At 43.3% G+C, this 27,450-nt stretch overlaps 2 protein-coding genes across 12 annotated transcripts in view; both read right to left on the reverse strand.

Moving 5' to 3' along the window:
- The window catches only part of LOC102539588 (O-acyltransferase like protein), a 60,734-nt gene extending 56,820 nt beyond the window's left edge, over positions 1 to 3,914 (reverse strand). The window contains exon 1 of the mRNA XM_031692430.2: positions 3,879 to 3,914. Within this exon, the coding sequence (XP_031548290.2) occupies positions 3,879 to 3,914 (36 nt within the window). The remainder of the gene's footprint in view (positions 1 to 3,878) is intronic.
- Positions 3,915 to 4,137: 223 nt separating this feature from the next.
- ZNF532 (zinc finger protein 532) overlaps positions 4,138 to 27,450 on the reverse strand; it is an 84,330-nt gene continuing 61,017 nt past the window's right edge. For 10 of the 11 annotated variants that reach the window (XM_072952133.1, XM_072952125.1, XM_072952132.1 and 7 more), the window contains 5 exons: positions 25,165 to 25,327; positions 21,279 to 21,560; positions 10,230 to 10,342; positions 8,076 to 8,223; positions 4,138 to 6,696 (listed from right to left, as the gene is read on the reverse strand). In XM_072952133.1, the coding sequence (XP_072808234.1) occupies positions 6,202 to 6,696; positions 8,076 to 8,223; positions 10,230 to 10,342; positions 21,279 to 21,560; positions 25,165 to 25,327 (1,201 nt within the window). In that variant the 3' untranslated portion in view covers positions 4,138 to 6,201. The remainder of the gene's footprint in view (positions 6,697 to 8,075; positions 8,224 to 10,229; positions 10,343 to 21,278; positions 21,561 to 25,164; positions 25,328 to 27,450) is intronic. The other variant, XM_072952127.1, reaches the window with a different exon arrangement.

Consider the following 27,450-nt stretch of genomic DNA (forward strand, 5'->3'; position numbering starts at 1 on the left):
CAAGGATTTGTCTTTGCTGACAGGAATAAGGATCCACCTGCTGGGGAAATCGTAACTAATGTTTGCTGCACTCAGGCTGCAATATGCAAAATGCCTCTTGGGATGAGAGGAAATGGTGAAGGCAGATCAGAAAGCAGGCAGAGCTGGTGGAACAGCTTGGGACGTTTCATGCAGAGGGTGGCAGAGAGGGAACAAATAAGGATGACGTGTCAGGAGGGATAAGTGCTGGGGAGAAAAATAATGCAGGGTAAAGACCCGGAGAGTGGCGAAGTGGGAGTGTGCTGTTGGTGGGTTTGGGCACTCTGAGTGAGGTGACCTGGAAATCTCTCCAAGCAGGTGACTTCGGAGCCAAAATGAGAGGTGGCAAGGCCCTCGGGAAGAGCATTCCAGGCAGAGGGAACAGCAGGTGTCAGGTCCTATGAAGGGAATGCGAGTATTAAAAGCACCATCAGGACGAGGGAGGAGGGCGTGGGAAGGTGACATAGGAGATGAGGTTGGTAACGTGATGGGGTCTCATGGCTGTTGAAAGGCACACACTTCCGTTTATCTTGGTAAGTCTCTTCTAAAATAATTGATATTGTCGCATTGCTTGGATGGTGTCTCATTCAGAGGGAAGGGAAAACATAAGCTTCAAATGTCCCACCATGCTGTGGGCATGCCCTGGGTCCAAGATGGTTCAGTGGTTCCTGGAAGGCAGGCTGGTTCCCCACTGGGCAGAGATGCTGAGGAATGTCTACATTCTTTCCTTCCAGATCTTGACTCTTCCCTTTCCTTGACCAACAAACACCACGCACAGCGTAGTGCCCCCTCCACCATCACCATGACCACTGCCACCGTGCCACCAGCCTGAGTACATTTAAACTGTCCCTACTTCCTTGTATCACCCACTTGAGAGTCAAAGCAGGAGCATCATTTGAGCCAAGTATTGGTCATCCTATGTCAGGTTAGGCTGCCAGGGGTCAGGGAGAGTGACCTGTTTTCAGCAGTAGGAGGCAAGATCCATCTCTCTGAGATTCACACAGTGGCAGGTCTCCAACCCCAGAAGGGGATCAGATGCTGAACTGACAAAGTCAAGATAAGCATCCGTTACCCCTACTTTGAGGCGTGTCTTCTACCCTTTCTAAGACAGGGTCGTTCCCTTGGACACATGCAGCTCTGCTTTCTCTTGACCCAAATCATCCTCGCACCATCCTCTGCAGTCAGTAGATCTATGCCTGTCCTGTTCTTTTTCAAAAAATAGATGACGTTTATTCTCCAGAAATAACTGATCCAATTAAACTTGCCTTGGCCTAAAGGTCAGACAATTACTCTTGGGCTAAACCCACACTTCCTGGAACTCAGTTGGAGGTGTGATAGAGTGAACTGTAATTACAGAGCTCCCTGAGATAAAAATATCTTCTTGCAAAGGATTGTGTTTAGAATTAGGAACAGACTTGCCATGATAGTATAATTTACAATCACAACTGTAAGAAAAGCTCAAGGATAGCAGCTTACAATAAATTAGCAAAGCCAATTAAATCATCAGTTCCTTTAAATACTGTGAAACATTATAAATAGTGTTGCTTTATAAGTCAAAACTAGCCTCATGAACTTAATTTGGAAACGAGCAGAGAATGTTTTCTGGGAAATGCTATTCTGTTTCCTCAAGTAAAAATAACCACTAGGGCAACGGTATAATTCCAGGATAAACCTGGTGAGGAAATTAGAAAGAAAAGATACATGTGAAGTCCAGAGTACCCTGTTTGAGCTAACAGCTTACTTATAGGGGATAAAATGCACATTGACAGCAAAACATGCAGAGAGCACGGGCTTCTGAAAGCGCGTGCTGGGTGCCTGTGATCGCAATACTGTCTCCCACCCTCATCCCAGATCCGTGTGCGGTCTCTGTCCTGCTCTGTGCCCAGTACACTGACCTTACAGACTACGACTGGGTTTCCTTTTCTAGCTTCTTTATTTGGTTTCCACCAGTGGGAGATGCGGGCCGGAAATCGTTGAGTGTGAAGTCAGCTCCCCTGTAATTTCCCTCCCACCTTCCTTACTTCCCCGTTGCTCTGGCTCTCTCTAGTTCTTATCTAGAGACTCCTGCTCCAGGACTCCAGCCCACCCTGCTCACCTCCTCACCTTTGCTAAGTCCCTGGGACACTTGACACCCTTCGATCCAGCCCACAGCTCTGTATTGAGTCCCCTCCTTAATTTCTTTAAAATTAAATCTTCTCTGCTGTGCCGTTTGTGTCCTGCTAGGATCCTAATTCATATGGGATCTATGCTGGCCACCCTCAGATCTACCTTTTTGATGAAGGCGGCAAACATAAATGAGCAGACTTCCAGAAAAACAGGCTAAGGTGATGAAAGTTTTATCACCCAATGTAGAATCTTTACCAAAATATTCACCTAAATTCCCAGGGACACTTGGGGGCGGGGGTGGGGGGAATAGATGTACAGAGAACGCACTTTTATCGAGAAGACTGACAGTAGCCAAATCTCAGATGCAGCCTTGCACCCAAACCCTGTGGCCTGAGGCTGCGCTGTCAGAGTAAGTGTTTTGGGAGTAGTGGTGACTACAGAATTACAACCGGCTAGCCCAGAAGCTTCTAGTAGCAGGAAGAGAAGCTCTTTACAGAGGCCTAAGTTCACACTGTCATATTCCGAAGGTCTATGGTTACCTCTGCAGGGATGTGGGATTCATCACCACAAAACAAAAACCCAAATAATAAGGTTCAAGGATCCATTTACGCAAAGACAGAATTGTGCATGAGCAGAAGCCAAATTTTTAAGGTAACTAACTCTAGTTCCTTATATAGAAGATGTATGCCGAAGAGTTACAATCTGGGATCATGACAGCATCGGATCTGCAGAGTGTGTGTAACTTAACAGCATGAATAGCATCCCACATTTGGCACAATCTTTATTTTCAGACCATTCTTTGGGATAGATGAATGGTTCCTGTAAGTCATACTTTATGAAGTTCTTTGCCATTTGCAGCAACATGGATGGACTTGGAGGGCATTGTACTAAGTAAAATAAGTCGAAGACAAATACTGTATGGTAGCACTTGTATGTGGGATCTTAAAGATACAACAAACTAATGAAAAAAACAAAAAAGAAGCAGACCCACAGATACAGGGAACAAACCAGTGGTTACCAGTGGGGAGAGGGAAGGGCGAGGGGCAACATAAGGGTAGGGGTAAAAAAAAAAAAGGGTTCATTATGAGATTATATGAAATCATGTGTGAAACTTCTGAAAATCGTAAAGCACTAGAGAATCTTCTAGATCTTTAATTCAATTAGAAAAGGTTTATGGTTGTAACCATAGCATGACCTAATTTATACTGATTGATACACCCTCCCACCATCGGTCCTAAACCCTGTCACTAGTTAATCTGGTTGTCACTCCCCCATTCAAGGAGCGCATCTCTAGCAGAGTACAAACCCCTTAGGTCATCACTCAAGGCTTTTTACAACTTGGACCCAGCCTACTCTGTCAGCCTCAGCCCCCCTTCCCTACCAACAGAGGAAATGGGGTTCCTAAGAATTCATAGAATGTGCCCGCTTTCTGCCTCTGGTCTGTGTCCTGTTTCTCAAATGCCCACTTCAACACCCACACCCTGCATCTACAACCTGATGAAAAATAGGTGGAATCCACAAGTCCTAATGTGGGTATTGCTCAGCGTTCGCCACGTTAAACCCAAGTATTTGTGTCTTTTTGTTAATAGCTAAGACTGTTCCTCACTGGCTCTTCCCAATACTCTTGTTCTTTCTCAGGGACCCCTATCACACTTGTTAGAGCTGTTTGTTTTGTCCTTCTGGACTCTAACCTTTCCATATGTCTCATCTCCTTGTCTCCGCACTGTGTTTTGGGGAACTTCCTCGCCACCCACCTTCCAGTTCACTAGCTCTCTATTCAGCTGAACCATCCAGATTTCCTCCCGGGGCTACAGCGTTGTGCCCTGTTTTTCTACTCTGAATTTCAGTTTCTTCATTTTGGACCTCTGGGCATTTTTAAAAACTTTCTTGGATGCGCAACTAGGCATTTAATAGATGCTCATTTCATATTAACAAGCATTTCTGGGTCCCTGTGAGTAAAGACTCCCAGGTTATCTTATAAAAGCTATAGTGCCACAAACAAGAATTCTAGTATCGTGTTTTGCACATACGTTTTATTTGTTGAATAAATGAGTATTCATCAATATGTACATAAACACAGAGAGCGAGCACTCGATTTAGAGCAAGAATATCTGGGTTCTAACACGCAAAGCCACTTACCAGCTCTGAGGGCTTAGGCCAAGAACTTAATCTGAGCTCAGCTTCCTCAACTGTAAAACTAGGCTGTTAGGACCTGTGCAGCCTCCCCACACAGGTTTATTGCAAGGTTCAAATGCAGAAACATATGAAAAGTGCTATGAATACAACTTAAGAGCAATACAAGTGTAAATATAACAAGTAACAGTGATTGAATTTCAAGTTGAGGAGTACTTAACCACGCCCTCAGGTAATGCTGATGTCCTGATGGAGTCAACACGGAAGTGACAAAATAGTTGATTGCCAACGAGAATGAATACGTTGCTCATCTGAGCCGAGAACATTCCGCAGTATCCTATAGCCCATCCCTGCAATGAATCACTCCTTAAACTTCATGAAGATGCCAGAGACCCACCACCAATAACTCTCTCACGGAAGCACAAGGACCAAATGTCCCACGTTTATTTACATGTGAAATGTGTTTAATACAGTTATGATGGGTGTGGTTAGTGCATGACACCTGACAGCAGCAAGACCTTCTGAGGAACCGAACATTGACCACAGTATATCATGCAAGGATATCTATATATACACAAAAGACTTTTCTTAAAAAAAAAAGTACAAAACATGTTTAGGGATAAATATAAGATACAAAATGCAAAAGAAAACACAGAACAAAAAAACCAAAAAATTTAACTCCCAGAGAACTATAAACGTTTGGAAGGGACAGAGGAGTATCTCGGCTGCACTAAGAAAGCAGAACTACCGATATTAAAGATATTTATTGAAATGTCTGAACTAAAACCCAGGTGGCTCAGTGCTGAATTGAACGGCCAATTGCGACACGCCGGCTGCTGCATTGATAAGTCGGTGGTTGGAGTTGTGCAGTACCAGAACGTTTGGCAGTAGCACCCAGAACAGGAAATGCCAACTCTCTAGACAGCAAATGGTTAAATCAACTGTGATTTTTTTTTTCTTCCTGTCAAGAGCCAGAGAAATACTTGATATCTTCAGTTGTGTCTTTGTAATAGTTAATAAATTACATGACAAAAACGTGACTATATAAATCTACTGGTCTAACTACATAGTAATAACTTTTACAGGAGTCCAGCCCTTTCGTCACTTTATCTCCTTGTGCTCTTTTATAAGCCAGCCTTGCAGATCTGCCCAGAAACTGCTCGCCACCCCCCCCACAATTTTTTCCCATTAGAATACCCTTCTTCCCTGTTCTGAGATGGAATTAGGGAAATCCGCCTTCCTTACTGGATTTCTGGCCCAAGTTTTCATCCCCCACTGGGACCGAAGCCATCTGCAAGGCTGCTTCCAACACGGCTGGGCCTGGCCTGGAGAGGACGCCACACGCCAGAGTGCGGGCCACCGGAGGGGCACGCGGGCGGGGCAGGCACGTTGAGGAAGAGTGCTAAGACACTTAAAAGTCCCTAGTGTTTTGAAGACCTACAGTCACCTACAATTTACGTAGTGAATTCTAAAAATTAAAAACACTAAAAAAGGCATTATCGTAGCCTGTGATTAGTTAACCCATTCAAATCTGTGACATACAAAATGGTTTATTGGAATTCGGGAACTGCCCCTGTTACTAAGCACTCTGTTTTAAAGGAACAGTACAAAAAAGAAAAATCCTAACCCAAATTACAAAACAAAAACAAAAATAAACCAAAAGAAAAAAAAAACCCACTTCAAAACATTTTCCACTAAATACTGATACAAACATTTAACAAAGAGTATAAAAAGTTATTCATTTAAATATATACAAACTCTTTTAACTCAAATACTGTTTTAATACTTATCAAGGATATACAGACGAGGTGGAGGACGTGGAGAGAGGATATATTGCAACAGCCTAGACCGTACTGTTAACTCTATGATACTGCAAACTTTTTGTAACAAAAATGTCTTTTTTCTTCCAACGTGGACAGAGGTTCTCCTGGCGGAGGCGCGGGGCTATTTGTCGGCGGAGCTCACTCTTTTGGATTTGATGAAGGCCATGCCGTGGGTCCGCATGTGAGCGTTTAAGGCAGCTTCCGTCTCAAAGGTCTTGGCGCACACCTTGCACGTTCGGTCCGACACCGGGCCGTCGGCCGGCTCGTCCTCGGGGCCGGGCTTGTTCTCCTGCTGGTTCTCCTCCCCGGCCCCGTTCTGCTTGGCCGCGGGCTGCGGCTCCTTGAGTTTGTGGACGATGAAGAGGTGCCGGGACAGGGAGACGTGCGACGTGTAGCAGAGGCCGCACTCCCGGCACTGGTGCGAGGAGCCGTCCGACTTGTGCTGCGGGATGTGCTCGTGGAACTGCAGCAGGTTCTCGGTCGTGAAGCCGCACACGGCGCACTTGTGGACCTTGAAAACGTTGATCTTCAGCTTCTTCAGGGGTTGGGTGATGGCCCCTCTGGGCGGTCTGAACTCTAGAACGGGTTCTTCCAACTTCCGCTTGGGGCTGGGAACCTTTGGGAGAAGAACGGAACAGATGAGCTGAAAGCCTGCCTCTCGGGGGTGATGAATGGTCAGTTCCCTCGGACCCCGGGGCTGCCGGGGAAATGCGTCCTGGGAGCTTGTGGATGCGGGTTTTCTTACACTGGCAGGTCTGTCGCCCTATTCCTTCCGTCCACTCCGCGAAGGTGGACTTGGCTGCGGGATGCCAGGCATCCTCCACCAGCGGGCTCAGGAGGACAGACTGCCCTCATGGGACGCAGGCTCCAATGGAGCCGGACTAACGGCAACAGAGGAACCAGTGTGTAGTGTTGAGGCCACGTGGGGGAAAGGGGCCCAGCCGGGAGCCAGCCTGTGTGCATGGGGGACGGAAGGGGGGGCCGGTGGGGGGGCTGGAGCAAGGTGACCAGGTGAGGACACAGATGAAGCCAGAGAGGGAGGGGCAAGGGACAGGCCAGACTGAAAATCACCCTGCGGGGGAGAAAACGTCAGGACTTGTGCTTTTCCTGCAACTCAGATGGCAAGCCACCTGCGCCTCACCTGGTTTGGGAACTGCCCTTTCCTGTCCACTCACCCACGTCAAACCCCCTCCCTTCTAGCTCTCCAAAAACCCAAGCCTAAAGGACGCTCCCTCCAGCTCCGTGGACGTCTTGTCTTTTCTGGCCTTGACCTGAAGCTGCCACTGCATGCTGTATGCACATTCCTTAACTCCACCCCAGCACTTGAGGGAAAGGATTACGATTTAATGCGACACTGACACTCGTCTGACTTGTATTCCGATTTCAATGATTAACTCCTTGAAAGCACACACAGGCTTTTACCCAGGTACATTCCAGACACAGCACAGGGCCAAAGACAGCGGCGGCTCCCATGTGTCTGCTGAACCACTGCTCTACAAGTGGCCCTCGGCACACTCAGGCCTTGTACCAGGTTAATATATATACGGCTGTCTGACTCACGTTCACTATCCACTGACAGAATACGGCAGGAATTTTTTTTATTTCACCTTTCATCATTACAAACAGAAGCCACGTGGAATCCATTTTTATTAGGTCCTTCTCACAACCAATATACTGGCAATGAAAAGGAGTCTGGCTTTATATAGTCCTATGCATAAGAGACTACTTTAGTGAGTCAACATAAAATTTTAAAAACTTTATATGTAAGCAGAGTGACCACTAAAGCGGTGTCTGGAAGGGTACAGAAGAAACTTAATAAAGGCTACCTTTCTGGAGCAAGATGAAAGGTCAGAATTAATGCAGAGAGAGAATCCCTATTTTTTATAGCTTTATGCAGAGTCTGAATTTTTTAAACTGTAACTATAGAAAAATTTAAATGGAAAAAAGCAAGTCAACAACCCAACTTCACCGTAAAGAGAAAGTGCAATGTTTGACCTTGGCATCTTCTTTTATTTCCGTTTCCTCCTCATTGGTGGCGTCTGTCATTTCTTTCAAGTCAGGATCCTTAATACCATGCATGAGTTGGATGTGTTTCTCCAGCATCAACCGTTTCGTGAAGGTACGCCTGGAGTCTGGGCAGTGCCTGTGGAGCAAAAGGTAAGGAAATAACCTACTTGCTTTAAAGTAACTCACACTGTGGAACACACTCGTTGCTGGGAGCCCTTAAACCAGCCAGCAGCACACTCAGAGGGCTCGGGGTGGTCTCGATGACTACCAGCGGTCCACAGTGCAAGAGCGATTTTGCTACGCATCACAGTAATCACAGTATCCTAGATTTGTGAAAAAAATTGTTGCAGCTTTTGTAAAAAGTTTTCTATCAGTTTCTCTGTCCTTATAGGACCAACCTAATTTGGTTCAGATGGAGTATTTATTTTCTGAGTTTGGGTAAAGTATGACTTAATTCGTAATTCTAGATGGCTGTAATTTTAACATGGAGAGTATTAGATTTCCTAAGTTTTCTTTCCAGTGACTCACAGTGTGCCCTCAGAATTTACGGCACGAGACACTTTAATATGAAAAAAGTCCCTGCCTGACTCCTTCAGGCTGGTGTTAACTATTCCTGTCCACTCTCATAACTAGCACAAGACAGTGTGCACCCTGTCAAATTCCTCAGCAAAGCACAAATGCAATATGCATGGTTATAACCACAGCACTCAAATGCGTGTGTCCTATCAGTAGATTAAAATGTAGAAAACTGTGAATAGATATCCAAAATAGGTCAATATTTAAGTTTTCATTTCAGTTTGTACAAACTGCACCCCTCATAAATTATGAGTACAGTTCTTTAGAAGACATGAATTTATCACTTTCTTAAATAGGCCAAAAACAGGTAACAGCAGTTAATGACCATGGTGATTATGGATGCTCTCAGTCAAGAATGCCACCACAGCAAAGGCGGATGGAAAGGACCTCATGGCTTTTGCAGAACCAAATTTACTGTCTTCAAAAAGGCTTCTGAGAATTTTATAATGATTGGTCCCAAATTCTGATGACTTCATGTTAGAGACTCTCTACGGGGCAGTGGTGGGCACCAGCCCCAGGAGCCGGCACCAACGCCAAAGAACAGCAGATGAAACGAGCAGGGCAATCCTGGCATGTCACCACCTTACAGGGACTCCCTGGGAGGCGAGCTAACCCACTGAGGGAAGGATCGGGCCAGGCCAGCCTTCCTTTCCATCTTTTTCTCAGTCCAGGGCTTCCTTCTAAATCCACTGATTCTTTCAATGCAGGCCCAACAATACAGGCCTTACTTATAGAAGGTTCTCATCTCACCAAAATCACTCCCAGCTTCAATTTCACAGAAGGACAATTAGGTCCCTGTTTTCCTACCCAAGATGCCTTCTCTTGGGTACCCCCCAGGTCCCCTGAGCCCGGCTCCAGCATGGCCACATGCCAGCTACGTGGCTTCTGTGTGCTTTAGTCCTCTTTTCTGAGAGTGCTTTAAAGCAAGTAACCTCGTTACATCACCTCACTTCAGGCATGTCCTGGCTGAGGGGCTGATAAAGCTTTCTCGCTAATAATAATATAACAATTTCTGACCTTCACATACAAAGAGGCTCACGACTGACTGTCCACTCAGTTCCTCGAATGTGGTCTCCCCCCAGCAGCGTGCGCTGACTGGAGGCGGCCCTGATGAGGGATGCCCTGCAGGACTGACCCCACAACTCGCCCTACCAGGGCCTGCTCTGAACTCCTGAGAACATCAGCCAGCCCAATGCACCTGACAGTGCTGGCAGCTCCCTCAACCGATCACCGCCTGCACCAAGCCCCTCCTCCAAAATCCTCGGTAGTGACACACGCACAGACACAGACACACAGACATACAGACACACACACACGCCTCCGCATAACTGAGGACACAGGTAACTGAGGGCGTGCAAGGAACCGCTCCTTTTTATGTTAATATGTTTAAGTGTTACAAACCGAGCGAGAACGGCCTGTCAAAACAAAACAGAGTTAAGAAAGGAAACCCATGAGCCATGCAGCCGGGGACAGGGAGTGGGAAGTTAGTGGCGAAGCAGGAGAAACCTGGAGACGTTCCGGCCTAATCCTCTCTCTCTGCTTCCCGTGTTAGAAACTACGACTTACGAGCAGGTATAAACTTTCCTGATGCCTTTGTGCTTGATCCGGTTGTGGCGGCAGAGGCTGTGGGATGAGCTGAAAGACTTGTCGCACTGGCGGCAGGGGTGCTTCTTCATTTGCTTCATTGGGAGAAAAGAGAGAGAAAGTCACTCGAGAACAAAGACGGGAAACACTAGAAATTACAGACTCTTTTGCAATAGACTAAGTATGGCTGTTGTTTTAAGCAAGCAATAAAGTAACCAAACTCAGAAACTGGAAGGTTCTTTTAATGATGTAACAAAAAAGGGACGGCAGGGCTGGAGTTAACCACCGAGGGCTCATTTCTAGAAAATGGGATACACTTTATCATGAAGCACTGTATTTTTTTCTCAAAAACATTTATGTTTTTGATTCAACACAAACACCAGATATCTGAAAAGAAAACATTACAGAAATTTTCTTGGCATAAGAGATGTTATTTTTAAAAAGCAGATAATCTAGAAAAACACGATGCTTCAATAAATACCAAATAAAGCCATTAGTTAACTTGTTATATCCAGAAAGAACATGCTTCCTTTTCCAATGTGCCATTTTAAATTTCATCTCTGGCTAATTTTAAACATTTTAGCTTCTCCTTATAATAACCAGTTATCCTTTACATAAGGAAAGAGTTTTCCAAGAAGACCTTTTGTTTTAAGTGATACCATTTGATTATCTCAAGAACACAAACTTGAAATCACTGTGCAGAGGTTGCCTGTTGTTGTATGTACAGTATGAGTCTGTGTGTGTGTGTGTGTGTGTGTGTGTGTGTGTGTATGGGGGGAACACACTGAGAGCAAGAGAGAGCTATCGAGAGATACATAAAAATCGAAGTGAAAAGTTTCCCACTTTGGCTAAGACATAATTATGTTAATTTAACAGAATTCCCATGTGGAATCTCTGAGGTAAAATTAGTGGCTTAACTTTAAAACAAATTCTTTGGGCATGATCTGCATTACAGTCTGGAATTAATGGCACATCACGAGGAAATGAAATCAAGAAAGAAAGAACTGTCAGCCTCATGAATAGAACAAAATTTGGCTCTGGTCCCCATTAAAAATAAGGATGAAGAAGGAATAAGTTATCATGTGAAACAGTGGTACTGTCTTTGGCAGTAAGAAGAGATGAGCAAGCAAATGTGAGCCCTGTGATAAAGAAATGCTAATTTTTTTAAAAAATTATTTTTACATAACCACCTGACAAACATGTCCTTATTCAAGTTGGTAAGCAAATCTATTTAGGTGGTTGAGAACCTGGCTCTGAGGTCCCAGAGAGGGGCTGGCACCGTGTCTCCATCACTCACAAATCATGTGACGGGCGAACGTTCCTCAGCCTCCGTAACCCTCCACTCCCCAAACTGCCAGGTGGGATCACGGCAGTGCTGTCCTCAGAGGGCGCTGGGGGAGGGGCGGAAGGTCTAGCACAGCATGTGGGACACAGGGAAATCTTCAGTAAGTGTTCTTTGATTAGTAAGAGTAAAGTTACACGTTCAAGTTTCATTTCTGAAAGAGTGGCAAATACTCTCTTTTAAATAAAGCAAATCAAGTCTGGCAGATGTTGAAAAGCTCTTAAACCCAGACAAAGGCAAAGGAGAAAATTCCTTCTCCAAGTTAAACATGGAAGTCATATGACTGCTTTAATTCTTTTCCTAAGCATCTCCCTGGGATATATGCATATATATCATATATCCCAGACTGTAAGAATGGTCTCTGGGGGAAAAAAGGAGAGACCGAGAACAAAGCGAGTAACCAACTAGTGCCTGAGACATCCCGTCCCTTCTCCCCAAGGTATTCCATCATAAAAATTTTTGACTACATTAAACAGACCATCCCTAGTCTCCTGGATTAGTATATGTAGCCAGAGAATTAATAAGAGGTTTTTTTTAGAATAAAGCTTTTAAGTCAAGAACAGTTGGTTACGAATCATTGTACTGTTTCAGTAAAGGTTTTTAATATCTACTAATATCAAACTCCTGTTGAATTGTGTACATATGAGATGGTCAATGCTAAGATCACCTAGAGGGGTCAACACACAAGACATTTTTCTATGTTTTTGGGTTTGTTTTTTTTTTTGGAAGGGGAGGAGGCAATTAGGTTTATTTTATTTCTTTCCAGTACTGGGGACTGAACCCAGGACCTCGTGTATGCTAAGCATGCACTCCACCACTGAGCTATACCACCCCCCACAAAAGACATCTTTCTAAAAGCAAGAAGTGTAGCAAACATTCATAAAGGAGGTAGACAACTGAAGTGTATCTTTCTAAGCATAACAACCAGGCCTCTGAGAAATGCAAATTGGATTTTCTATTATGGTGAAAATTTTAATATTCGATTTCGTGTTATGGTGTAGTTATATTAATATAAAATCAAAATTGTAATAGAGAAATATCAATAAAGAAATCCTGAGTAGATAATAAAATAAATGAAGAGCAGCTTAGCTGAACCAATAATTACTATTTTCAAAAAGAGCTGACAAGGTGAGAGATGTTCTTTTTTTAACATCTTCATGAAAAAAAAAAGCAGAAATGAGCTGTGCAATCCCAAAACAAAGGGGCAGGGTTTCAAAAATCACCGGTGACAAGAAAATTACAGGTTTAAACTCCAGTCTCCAGATTAAACCTGCCATGTTCACGTTAACTAACAAAACAAATGACTTTCTTCTTTGTTAAATTTTAAATACTAACTTATTTAAAAGTGCTTTGCCCAATTAATTTTCATAATTTGTAGCTTCAATATTATAATAGTTCATCCTGCTACTTTATGACAAAGAAAGTAATTCTTAATCAAACAGAAGTGGAAAAAACAGTATTAAGAAAGTGTAGAAGTCTATCATCATTCTGTTTTCAAGACTTTTTAAAGTCATTTACTTCTTCCTGGCTTCAAGTTTGCATAAACTGATACTGACAGGACCAGGGCCTTAAGTGGACTTTTTATAGTTAACTAAAATCAGAAAAGAAATGATGAATTATCAATTATTTTGTTTTCAAATAGAACTCTTTAAAGAAACAGTTAATAAGCTGGCAGGGTCTGAATATTTTTGTAAAACTTTCTAAGTGAAATATCAAATAACACAAACACTTCATATACTTCCTGAACTTTGTCCCTAATCTCCAATTTTCAACTCTTTTATCTTTATATCCTTTAGGAGAGAAAGCATTATTATTAGCTCCTCTTACCAAATGCCTCTGCTTGGAATGCCCTAGCCTTGGGCTCAGAGTCTGAGCTCTGGGATTTAAAATGCCTCTGAGAGGCATTCTTTTCAGATGGCACTTGGTGGCTGTGTCTTGGGACTGCCATGGGCTCTCTCACAATCAGACATTTCTCATTCTTTTTATTTTTTTTTAAGTTTTTGTTTTGCAGGGGGGAGGTAACTAGGTCTACTTATAATTTTTTTAATGGAGGTGCTGAGGATTGAACCCAGGACCTCATGCGTGCTAAGCATGCGCTCTACCACTTGAGCTACATCCTCCCCCCAGCATTTCCCATTCTGATAACCAGGCCCTTCCTGTTTCTTGGCCTGAAGTCCTCTTTCTGTTTCAGGTGACTTGGAAGAAGTCACAACCTGACACATCCGTCTGGCTGGACACATCCACTTCTCCCCACCTCTTCCTGAGACTCCCGCCTCCGTGAGGCATCTGCCTCGCACCAACACGCAAACAGCCTCCTTAACGACCATCACAGGTCCAGAAACACCCACAAACGTGAGATGAAAGGGAGCGGAATTCTTCCCAAAGCACGCTGACACAGGCCCTTCGGCTCTGTCACAGCGTTTTTTATGAAAAAGGGAAACCAAACCAACTAGATCATGTAAGCACATCACTGCAGCAGTCCATCAGAATTTAACTCCTAAAACTCTGGACCCTTCTGCTGGGGAATCTAGTCCACGAATAAATCCTCACTGGTAAGTCAGTTCTGCTGTAACGCAACATACATATAACACATGTTCTAAATCACTGAACTACGCAAAGTCAGGCAACAAAAACCACAGGACTTCCAGCAGAAGATGAAGTTAGCTGCGTAACACTCAAAAACTGCCAGTGTCTCACTTAATAAAAGCAGTAGCATGGTTTTACACATGTCCAATGGTTAAGAAATACATAAACACTGCAAAAAAACAGGGGACTTTGCCTTGAAGATGACCTGCAGTGTGCTTGTGGAAGTGAGCACTGGGGGGCTCTCTGAAACCGTAAGGAAGCCGTGACCCCAGGTGTGGACCCATGTGACAATACACAGGGAGAGGAGGTCGCTGGTGGTGGTTGGAGGTGTGGGCACGAGTGTGGGCTGTTCCTACACAACTCCAGTCCACAGTTTTCTGTTTCTCAGGGATGAAATCACACATGAGCAAACTCAGAATTAACGTTATGCTTCAACTGTTCCCTGGTAGATCAACTGCACTGGAACAAATGCGTGTTTTCAACACGAGCATCATAGCAGAAGGGACCATATGTACGAGGTTATTATTCAGTGCAGCACTGTACATATAATGGGAAAAGGTGGGGAAAAAACCTGGAGCATTGGTTAAATAAATGATATGCACTCATACAGCAAAATTCTTGTCATGCAGCTGCAAAAAAGAATGGAAGATCTCAGTGCAACTGGTATGGAAAGAACCGTAACATAAATTACATGGAGACGGAACCCCAGCAGAAAATTACATTAATAAGCTGTGTTCTGTGTAACAAAGAGGTAAAGATGAGAACATATGTGCGTACAGGATGACACTGGCATACAGAAGCTTTAAGATACATCAGAAACTTAGTGATTATGGGCGGCAAGAGTAGGAATGAGGCTTTTTCCTTCACATTGTTTGGATTTTTTGAACTATGTGAATATAGCGCATATAAGTTTTTTTCTGTTGCCTCAAACAACTTTTAAGTCAGGTTTGCTGATGCATAATTTACAAAATGTAAAATCCACTCTTTTTAATGAGTTTTGAAATATGGATACAGTTGAGTAGCTGCCACTATAATCAAGATATAGAACAGTTCCACCCCCCACCAAAGTCCCCCATGTGCCCCTTCAGAGTCAACCCCTCCTTCCTACCCCCAGCTCTTGGAAACCGCCAATCTGTTTCCCATCCTATAGTTTCGCTTTTTCCATTCATCATATAAAGGGAACCATGTAGTATAATGCGTGTGGTTTTCTGAGCCTGGCATCTCCCACCTGGCTTCACACATCAGTAGCTCTGAGTGTATCAACAGCCCATCCTTCCCACTGTGTAGCAGTATTTCGCTCTATGGATGCCTCCACGTTTGTTTATCCGTTTACCAGCTGAAGGACTTCTGGGTTATTTACAATTTCTGGAAATTATTAATTACAAGTATGAAGTATAAATTAAACTATAAACATTCATGGACAGATTTCAGTGTGAACATATGATCTTATTTCTCTTGCATAAATACCCAGCAATGGGATTACTGGGTCATATGGTCAATTACATAAGGAACTGTCAAACTGTTTTCCAGATGGCTGTGCGCTGTCTTTCTACCAGCAATGGTTAAGAACTCCAACGGCCCTCCAGCCTTTGCCACTGCCATTGTATTTTATTGTGGCCATTATAAAGGGTGGCTAGTGGTACTGCACTGTGGTTTTAATTTGCATTTCTCTAATGACTAATGGCATTAAGATAAAAAATTTTCCATTAACAAATAAAACACCTACTTATATGGTGTTCCCCTTCCTCCAAATAAAAGCCTGAACTAAGTTTTTTATTTTTATTTCAGGAGGAATTTCCCTCTCCTGTAAGCTCCTTAGAAACAGAAGTGTAGATCATTCATTTCTGTATCCCTGGCCCTGGCATTCCACATACAGAAAATACTCAGTAAGTATTCACTGGGTGAATGAATACAGGAAAAAATAACTGAATACACAATTATCTACTGGAAAAATATGAACACGTTCTACAAAGTGATCACAGAATAACAGATTAAGGATAAAGCAAGGGAAAGAGAGCAAGCACGGCCTGTTTCTGGAAGATGGGTGAGACACAGGCACATTTAAATCCTGATAAGAGGTGCCAGAATCATGGCAATGAAACTCAGAAGTGCCTGCCAGGGCATCGTGGGGTTACCCAGTCACGTGTCATACTGGGGCCCCTGCACCTCCCCCTGCTGACCAGTGGTGACATGCACCAGGGCTCCAGGGGTTACAGACCAAAACAGGCCCCAGGCCTCTAACCTCACCATCCACGTCATCAGAGGCCCTCGCCCAGTAAATCCTGATTAATCATTATTCTCTCTCCTTCACTTTTCACAATGAGAAAAACAGAACTGACAGGTGCCGTGGACTGTGTGCAGTCCTATTTCATTAACTCTAAGACATTCAGGAATCAAAGACCACGGGATACAAAAAATATCTGTGCCGCACATTCTTCTGGGTCTGGTTCAGTTTCACTCCCTTTCTTCCACTTACAAGGGTTTGTCCTACCCCGAGCCGTCTCGGTTCCTAGAACGTACGCCTCCGGGTTATTTCTCTATCATTTCTGTCCTCAAAGAATCTGGCACTCAAGAAGGGACCACTGGGAGGAACGCACACAGAATGTTTTCCTTCCGATGCCATTTGCAATACAATCATTTTGCCCTTTTTAATTAAAAAGCAATCTAAATAGAAAAGAGGTCACTGTCAAAGGATTTTTTCCCCCTGCAATCACTGCTTTGTAAAAGAAACGGACAAATACTACAGAATAAAAAATTAAATTACAGTCTCTGAAGGCCTGAGTACAATCTTTCCAAGACTATTTCTTTCCACAAATCAACAGAGGAAAGAAACTAGTCGTTCCTTTTAAAGATAATCACTGGTTTTATCATATGATCTGTAAGAAATCTGTAAATAATTTCAAAAAGTAAACAGGCCCGAATATCAAAAAACGCTGACATGAAAACTGACTGCCGGCGGTGACTTAACTCCTCAGGCCCAGCCCTACGTCGTGTATGAATTTCTCCAGCTGTTTTAATAAGCTGTATTAAGGAGGCAGGCTGGCAGGTGTACTCAACGCCCAAACCTGAAGGGACACTGCACCGCGGAGGGTCCAGGAGATGTGTGCACTGAGGGGCTCTGTGCAAAATATTTCTTTCAGTAAAGATTTTTGGGGAAGATGGGAACTGAGGAGAGGAAGTCAGGTCAGAAACAATTACTGAAAGCCAGACAGGCCACCTAAAAGGAGCAGCAGTGAATTATCTTGACCTAAATGTTTAATTTATCCCAGTTGGGCTGACTCCTAATTTAAAATCTTTCCTCCAAAATAATAATCATATAATTAGCAATACTACTAAAGTAATTGCTGTAATGTGGTTCGTAGAATGTGTTTAAATTATTCCAAAATTATGCTACACACATACGTATTTGATTTTTAAGGCAAGATTATAGTACTGAAATCAAGAATACCGTCACAGTTCAATGCCTCTGAACATCTACATGCTGTCGCAATGCTCAGTGATCTCTCACTGGGTAGCCCAGGAAAATCAGATCTTCCCCATAACTTCTAGCCTGGTGGAAGTATAAAAATTACACTCTCCTGAGACATTTAGCCAAATAAAATTCTCAGATCCCTTGTATGTGTACAAATAAGCACATTTCATGTTTGCATCTCATCTGAAACCCAAAAGGAGGCTGTTTATCATTTACACACAGTTCCCTCTAGGCACTTACAACACAGGACACCAAAGTATGTATTAGTCCTTTTTTTTTTTAAGAAAGATATATGTTTACTGGAATTTCGTGTGGATTTGTATACTCCCATTTGAAAGAAGAGGAAGTTAAGTCTAAGAGGGGTTAGATGTCTTCCAAATCAGTACTCACTCTTGATCCATTCATTGGAGAAATATCTGTGAGCTTACTATGAGCAAGGGAAAGAAGCCCCCAAAGATGCTATGGTTCAAACCTGAAAAGAAGAATAAAGTATAAACTGCCTAACGGGAGATAAAAGATATACAAGGCAGCCTTCATGTGGTGGTGAGAGTTGGGATGAAGAAAGCGTGTGCTGCCATGGAAACGTGCAGGAAGAGGACAGGATTCGGTCTGAGGGGACCCAGAAAGGCTCTCCAGGGCAGGCGATGTCTACGCCGAGACCTGAAATGCTAAGTGACGTTAGACACTGGCTAGGTGCTGTCCCTCAAGCTAATGGAACATCTCCTGAAGAGCCCCAGAGGTGAGTGAGCACTTTGGGAGGCTGAGTTTTTCTGAAGTGTACCATATGAGAGCTGCTAGAGAAAGGGCTGGCTCAGGGGAGACGCATAAGCCACTGGACCACTTTGAGGGTGATGCAGAGATAGCACGTGGCATAATCGTAGCTGCACTTAAGGAAATTCTCTGGGTACCCTGAAAGCAATAATCCAGGCAACAACTGCCTGAAGGAAGATAAATGGGGAACTAAAGGATACTAAATGGATGCCTGAGGGAGAGAGGCTGAGGGCGGGGTAATTTAGGTCTCTTGTTGAACAGGCTTAAAGCTTCTGTAAATTATCCAAGAAGCTGAAACACTTGATAAGTGACTGGCTTCTGGGGACTGGAATACATGCAAGGAACCCCAGCTGTGGACAGAGATTTGGAAGCTGTCAGGACAAATATGCATGCAAAGTGGAGCTGGGAGGGTGACTGAAACTTCCCAGGGAGAGAGCTAAATGTTTCCAGGACCGAAACTTGATGGGTGTCCTGGCAACCACAAGAAAACCCAGGCGAGAGTATACTGTTTCACACTTAGAATACAAAGCGCTTTTAGGAAGAACTGCCAATCGGGTGAAAGGCTGCAGGGGGGTCAGAGAAGTGATGACAGAAACAACCACCTGCCTCCATGAGGAGGTGGCGGGGAGGCGGGGCTGCTGGGTCTGGAGCCGGAACCCAGAGCAGTCAGCTGAGGAGCAGAGGGAGTGGAGAAGTGTGGAGGGCAGGGTGCCTGCTGGGCTGTGTGACAGGGGGACAGAGAAATGGCAGGGTGCAGGCGAGTCAAGGTCTAGGGACAGGAGGACAGCAGGAAAGAGCGAGAACAGATACAAGGACGTCTGGAAGCGGAGGGTCCAGGCTGAATGGCACGGAAGGACTCACGCTTTGGTTTCTGACTCAAGTCCAACACTCTTCATTTCAACAGCTTATAAAGACGTTTCTCTCCTCCTCCCCCAACTCCCTTGAGTCCTTTCAGGGGGCCCCACTGAACAGAACTGAAACTGTAATCTAATCTGATGTGCCTCATTCCAAAAGGCAGAGTCGTAACTTCTTCAAAGCTAATCCCAAAATCCCACTAAGCCAAACGTTTCCTCCGTGATGAATGGCTGCGGCCAGTGTCAGCCACGGCCTGCGCGCAGCGCGTGCTCCCGCTCTGCGGGCCCAGGGCAGGCCGTCTGCGCGTTACATCTCATCCCACCAGCAGCTCTTTCTCGGAGCCGTCTCTGCACCTGACAGCCTAGGCCCAGTAACTGTCAGATGCGCAAGATGAAGATAGTTTTTTTAAAAATAACTGAAATGTTCCAAGTTGGGTACAGAAATCTCAAAGGTAGAAGAAATGAAAGCTCTGGACTACCAGATAATCATTAAGGTCTACACTTGTTTTTAACATTTGTGAAATCCAGTTTGAGTGCCAAGAAAAGACAACTTCTCAGACTCACCACATCGGGCTCTGAGAAGGACAGGTCGTGTATTTTATACAGCAGGCTTATTAGGTGCTGCCCCTTAAGAACTACCCAATATTCACAGTGAATATTCTAGGATGCTGTGGCCCAGGAGGGGAACCTAAGGTTGAGACAATTAAATAAGCAACGTGCTACTAAAGCCATTTATATTCTATAAGCAACTAATTTTTATATGAGGAGATACTGAAGTATAGTGAGACCACATATAATAGAAACAACTTTTGCCATTTGTGATCACTGTGATCAGTGCTCAAAGTCAAGTTTACACTATTCAGATGACAGGTCAAACATGCTAGCTCCATGAGTACCTCAAATACACAGCATAAATGAGATTACAATGTAGTGCTTTTAATTAATTTGTAAATAATACAGAAACAAAGTTTTCAAGTATCTAGTCTAGACTAATTAGAAACCAACTCCCATGCACTTTTTACATGTTCTCCAAGAATAACTATATGATTTACTGGCTTAAATTAAAGCAATAAGATGGTTCCTTTAAAAGTATAATGTATCTGAATCCGCCAACTGATCTTAGTGTCACTAAAAGTGGGACAAGCTGGTATTAGGCACCTCGGGATGTGAAACAAAAATACAGCACCTATGACGTATTCCCATCTGAAAAATTCAACCTGAATCTAATCCAATTTCTAGGAATTATGGGATGAAGAGAAACAAATTAAGCAATGTCAAAAGGAAGCAACTACCCAAATCCAGAGATGCAGGGGACAATCTACAGGACATGAAACCCAATTTTCCCCACAAACTAATAGCACATTAAAAAATAAAATAAAACGAGGGCTGCTAGAGAATAAGAGGAGTTTAAGTCACACAACAACCGAATGTAAAGCAGACTCTCTTTGGATCCAAACTGGAACAAACCAACTGTGAGATAGCCAGGATAACACTAAAAAGTAATCCTGCCAGTTTTATTAAGTCTAATAGTGGGCATTAAAAAAAAAATCCTTATCAGATAGAGGCGTATACTTACTACTTTAAAAAGGAAAAAACACATTCAGAGATTTTTCGGTGATTTTGAGTTATATAGCGCTTCCCCTGGGTAGTTTGAGAATGAGGTCCCTCTTTGACTCCAAACTCAGGCAAGAATCACAAAAGTCACACAAATGTTACTAATGGTTCAGATGGTTTCCAAAACACCCACTTTCTTTCTCTCCTTTCTTTATTTGACATCGAGCTAAGAGGTCAGTTCAAATGTTTTCCACTTTAGTTTCACTGTGGCTCTTGGTTCCTCACAGAACACAATTGGAAGGACTTGGAAAAGCCCATTTTATAGATAAAGAAACTGAGGCTCAGAGACAATGAGTGATTTCTGAGGCTGCCCTACTAACCACCGGCAGAGCTAGGCAAGCACACAGGTCTCAGAGGCTCTTCCCGACACCAACAGGGGAGGCCTTGCTTACCTTCCCATGCTCCTTCCTCACGTGCGAAATGTAGACGTCTCTCTGCGTGAACAGGCGGTCACACTCCCAACACGTCCACCCAGGACTGGCCACTTTCTTGGGCTCCACTGACTTCTTCACAGGTGACGGGGATTTCTTTTCCAATTTCTCTTTCCCATTCATGGATCTGGTGTCTTCTTTGTTTTGATTTGCTGAATTTTGACTTGTAGGCTTAATGCTCAAAGGCAAGTTTATACCCAAGTTTGGAGGCCCTTCAATGCTTTTCAGTGTTCCATGCATAGACTGTTATAAAAAGAAAAGAAACACCTTTCACAAGTCACGCCACTAAACGAGTGCACACGTGGACGATCTGACCACACTATAGACGTTTCAATACGATTTTCTATACATTCAGAAATATTTCTTAGTATATCAAGAAAACAGACCATTTCCAGGTAAGAATAATTTTATTTTCACATCTGCCTGGAAAGGTCTGAATGGGCGAACCTACTGGGAAGAGCTCAAGGCCCTTTGCTCGTGGACTTTAACCAACACCTGAAACCGAGTTAACAGCAAACCCTTCTCCCTTCCTTGAGCGCCCTTCACATTCCTGGAACACTTCTAACAGTTTAGGTTTTTTGCTGGGGGAATTTGGGGTAATTTTAATTTCCCCATACCCTACCCCAATCCGTCCCTTCTTACTGACGGCAACCAGACCTGTGAACTATACAGAGTAGTTGCTCAAAAAGTCTTTTGAAACTGTTTATTATCATGAACATAGTAACCTCAATGGTCTCAACGTCAGCGCACAGATTTGCAAACTGTACTGGGTAAAACCAGTGCAGTCTAATCCTGCAGATGAGCCGCTTCGCTGTTTGTGTTCTGGGAGCAGGGAGTCCAAAACAAAAGAGCAAGCAAGTCTGTGCCTCAAGGTACAATTTATCCTTGGAGAGAGCCTGCGCTTCTTATCAGTGGCTCCGAGTTCTTGAATCTCCTGAGAGACACAACAGGACACACTCGTGCTTCCTCCCTCGCGCTAGCACGGCTAGTCCCCAGGTCACGGAGCCCACCCTGCAGAGACCTCTGGGCTCCTGCCCTCCCACGTGTTCGGGAAGAAACTGTTCCTTCAGCAAAGTCACCGTCACACGTTCTCAAGGCAGGCGCTTCTCTGAATAGTACCAAGAATTAGCCAACCTTCTTCAAGACTGTCTCACCCCAGGGGAAGAAGAGGGGTTTCTGTAATTTCCTCACGAGCAGAGGTTACAGTCTCCCCAGACAATCATTGAACTTGTCTGTAAAAAAAAGGCCTGAGATGGCTGTCTAACGTGCCTCAGCTTCACCTGAGGCTCGTTACACAGTCATCGCCTGCATCACCTGCATCAGCTTCTTTTCCCACCACGCAGGGCAGAGGCCTCCGTGTTTAAATGGCCTTTTTCAAAACTAAGGCCACGTTTTTACATTTTTAGCCATTTAAAACCCAAAGAAAACAAGCCCCAAAATCTTTTGATAAATTTTTCATATGTTTCCAGGCAAAGTCATTTTCACTAACTACATAGCTGAAGAGAGGGCAAAGCATCGAAGTATTCTAAGGTAACTGATCATGCTACGGAAACTCCAGAAAAACAGTAAAAAAAATTCTGCTGTGGCAACAGAACAGAATGTGTGCAAAAATGAGAATGTCCCATTTACTCATTTTGTTTTTACACTGTAAGTAAAAATATGAACATTTATTAAGGACAAATGGCTTTTTAAAATATAAGAAATAACAATTCTTTTGAATTGATGTTTCCTGAGATTCTGTAACAGTAACTTGAATGTTTATAACGAAAGTTTATTTTTTATTCCCTTTTTTTTGTTTGTTTGTTTTTAGGGGGGAGGATATTAAGTTTATTTATTTTTATTTATTTATTTTTTTAATGGAGGTACTGGGGATTGAACCCAGGACCTCATCCATGCTAAGCATGTGCTCTACCACTGACCTATACCTACCCTCTTGAAAGCTGATTTTAATGGAGATGCCAACATGGAGCACAGGGGTCCTACACAGAGAATACATCTGTATTTTTGTAGAACAAAGAAATGATAAAAATTGGATTGAATCAGGCAAATAAAAATCTACCTCTAAATAAATCTGTATGTGGAGAAACACTGTTCCCGGTCTCCTTTCTCTTAATTTCTTCCTCATGAAAAAACTGAACAGCACAGGCATCAGACAATGTAAATAAATTCACAAGCTAGAACATATCTTAAAATGTAAAAAAATAAAACAAAACAGGGTTACCTCTAAAACTATCGGATCCATCCCCAACACATAAAAGCAGGATAGTATTTTTAAATGTATAGACCATACTTGAAATAAGAACACAAGTGAGCATTCCTATTGTGCTTGTACCGTGTAGACATGCAAAGGTTTGGATGAACAAAAACAAATTTTTCTTCCCTGTGGCCACGGGATTTTACCACTCCTCTTCAGTCGCTAGTTCCTGGAAACTTGTATTCCTCCAGATTCACTATTAACACAGGGAAGACCCTAACCACAAACCCCGATGACCCCACTTCCAAATGCAAAGGTGAGTTCCAGAAAGCAACTATCTCAAAAGCCTCTTAAGAAGCAACTTTTCTTTCCCCTGCACTTCCCCCCACCCCATTTATAGTACATTAAAATAGTTGCGTCTAATTCCAATGTCTGTATGTTTTTATTAGCAGTTTTCAGTTTTTCCTGATCGTTCATTAAATGAATAGTCACTAGCAAGATAATTTTGTAATTTTAGTAAAAACCTTTAAAATATCTTAAGATTTTACTGTACTGAGAGTGAGAATGAGGAAACATTTCTCCCATGCACTTTGTTCACCCCAGTGATACCACACCCTCACTACTTTCCCCTGGCTTCTCTTGAGAATAGAAACACCTCTCTGCAGAAGTTCTAAGTCCTTTGCAGGAGACGGCTGGTTACGCTTCCTGAGCTCACACACATTGGACACAGGAAATTTCAAGGATTAATATAGTCCATTCACTTGACCAACATGAGATCAGAAGAATTTACAGAACTGATTTGCTCTTTATGCTGACCTTTTCTTATAAATCGAAATCATATATATATTGAAGAAAAAAATACTGAGAAAGAGATTGAGCTCATGATAATATTGGGTCTATTGTTTCTCTTTTTAAAAAGACAACACTTTAATCTCAGAGCTGATGGATATCTTTTAATGGCACAGGAATAAAACTGCTTAACCTCTCACAATGGACAGTTAAGAGGCTAGGACTAAGCTCTGTCCTTAGCTTAAAAGGCTATAAAGAGATTTGGGTTCCCCTTTGGGGGGTTGGAGAGTGGATGGTTCAAATTGGACATTTATTCATTTCATTAACTGAACACCCAATAGGTGCCAGATACTGTGCTGTATCCAGGACATTTCATTGTCATTTTACATGCAACCTTGATAGAGGGAAAAAAAAAAACAACTAAAAGATCCAGGGGCATCAATTATAATGTAAACTGCCTAAGTAATTCCAAGGGAAAAATCTTCATTTTTCTAAGCACACTAATATTTGTAAGAATTAACATACATTATCAGAGTCCCTGTCTATTTCTAAATACTGTGTAACACACAGTTCTCAAAAAAGTAACTTTCATAGTCATTTTCACATACAGAAAAAAAAAACCCTAAAACTTTACTATTCCTTCAGGGCATGCATTTGTTACTTAGCATTGATCTTTCAGATCAGGGCTCAGTCAAGTGAGCGTATAATGACAGCATGTTGCAGATTACTCATTACCGAACACCAGCATCCATCCCTTCCCTCCACAGCGCACATGCTTTCTCACAATCTGCAGCTCAGCCTTGATTTATGACTGGATGGATGGATCTGCAATTTAGGTAAAGGACATAAGAGATGTGCACTCACCTTGATGTGGTCCATCATGAGCTGCTTCTGTGCATATAAAAGAGAACAGTCTGGACACTTGAAAACAGACACCTTTTGGTTTTCGATGTGTTGGTCAAAGTGGCGATACAGCAGGGTTTGCAGGGTGAATACGGTGTCACACATGGAACACTTATATATTATTCTAAAACAGAAGACGTGCAGGGAAATGTCAGTCAGCCCTCATCTCTCAACCCGAAGGAACTACTGCTTCACATCCGAGAACTCAGGAGGCAGAAGCATAGCAAGAAAACAAATAGGATAAAAAGAGCAAAACAGATTTCAAAGGAACTTGGCACCACCCTAGTGCAGCTCAACCTTAACATTTTGGGTGCAGAGGCACTGGACCACATTTGCTAAGAAGTCATTTTATCACTCGCAGATCTACAGCTGACACACATTTTGACAAGGTCTTCCTTTGTGAGTTAGTTTAACACAGAACGAAAGTACTCTTGTTTTTTTGGAGCTACTTTTAAAGATCAGACAAGGAACACAGCTTGATGGTGGGACCCTAACTTGAAAAAGAGGATCTGATTGATGAACTAAGTCAGCCCACTCAATGTCTAAATACACTGTTACTTGTTTCAAGTCTTCTTTCAGAGTTAGCGGCAATTTCACACTTGAAGATGTCAACATTTCTGTACCTGTTCTTAACACGGAAAGTCCCACGCCAGGAAGCAATTACACATGAAAATAAAGGAGCATAAAAGAAAATTCACAACTCAAATGTTGCTGCAACACTTGAATGTCTATGGTGCCCTAAACGGTTTAAAACTGTCCACTGCAAACCATATCCGAACCTAGTATGTTACAAAGAGCAGCCTCTTTAAGTTGATTCAGCAGCTCTGAGCCTTCCGGACACAGCTCCTTCCGTCCATCGGCACCCTCTGCCGGCCCGCAGGCTGCGGGAATGAAAAGACCTGGACTGGCCGCTCCGAACCTCCACCTCCTGCAGATTCAGTGGGTCGCTGTTGGCACGGCTGCCCACCCAGGGTCACCCTTTCTCAGTAAGGTCGCCCTGGTACTTAAGGGAGGCTCTAGAAGACACCTGTGTTTCCTCTGAAGGACCATGAGCACAGGCACAAAACATCAGGGCAGCTCAGGAAAATGGCAGAGAAACACTGCAGGTGCCGGTCAGCTGGGAGAGGAAAAGCTGAGGTCTCGTCTGATATTCCCACGGCAAAGCTAAGAAAGGGAACGCCTTTCCTCTTGAAAGCACTTGTCGTTCCTCGCGGGGTCTTCTTGAGAGAGCACTTTTCACATAACCTTCAGACCTCGCTTTGTATTTTTCTGTCAAAAAATTACCAATTTAACTTTTTTCTCTTTTTCCACGTGAGACTTAGACCTGTAATTAGCATGAGTGACCCATGTTTTCACAAGGTCTTGACGTGGCAGTCACCCCGGCCCAGAGCACAAGCACCCTTGACCGAGGAAGAAGGTGTTTCTTAAGATCAGACAAAATTTTACAGGACTTCATCACTCGGCCCAAAGGTGTTGCACTGCAGACGTGTCATCGTTAACTCGACCGGGTGTGGCAAAGATACACGTTTCCTCACTGTTAGAGCTGGAAACAGCCCAAACATCCAGTAAAGTAAGTAGTTAAATAAGAGCAACAGTGTTCACATTTTTTAAAATTATGAGGTGGACACAATACGATGTGGGATATACCAACAATATGGAATGATCGTCACGCAAATTAAAAAACCAGGTCACAAGGCAGTATGTATGGTATGGTATGACCACAACTTCCAGGAGGGCACAGAAAAGGAACCGAGGGCATGCAACTGTCATCATCTCTGCCGGATGGTAATACACCTATTCTTTTTACTCTTTTGCTTGTTTATATTTCCTGATTTTTCTGGAATCAGCATGTAGCAGTAAGAAAAAAAAAATACCCTCAAGAAAAGAATGAAGATTTACTGGCTAGGCGAAGAATTTTCTCAGGATTCTAGTCTTACATTTTCAGAAATAACAATTTCATGAAAAATGGCACGGCTTGTTTCATTCACGCCGCATTCCCTTCCAGTCTCGTCTGTTTCACTTTGTTGTCTTCTACTAAACAGCATAGAAAGTATACAACAGGAAATAGTCTGTTTACTTAGGCATTTTTTTGAGGAATCTGAGGAACAGGTTGTTGGGGTGATGCTGGAACTGGCCCCACAAACTACTAGGAAATATCAAGTGGGAAATGGTGACTTCACAGTGCAGAAACCTGGCAGCCACCAACCTGACTAGATGGTGCAGGTTAACGTCACTAGAAAGACAGCT

Source organism: Vicugna pacos, chromosome 30, assembly GCF_048564905.1.
Source record: "Vicugna pacos chromosome 30, VicPac4, whole genome shotgun sequence".
Lineage (NCBI taxonomy): Eukaryota > Metazoa > Chordata > Mammalia > Artiodactyla > Camelidae > Vicugna > Vicugna pacos.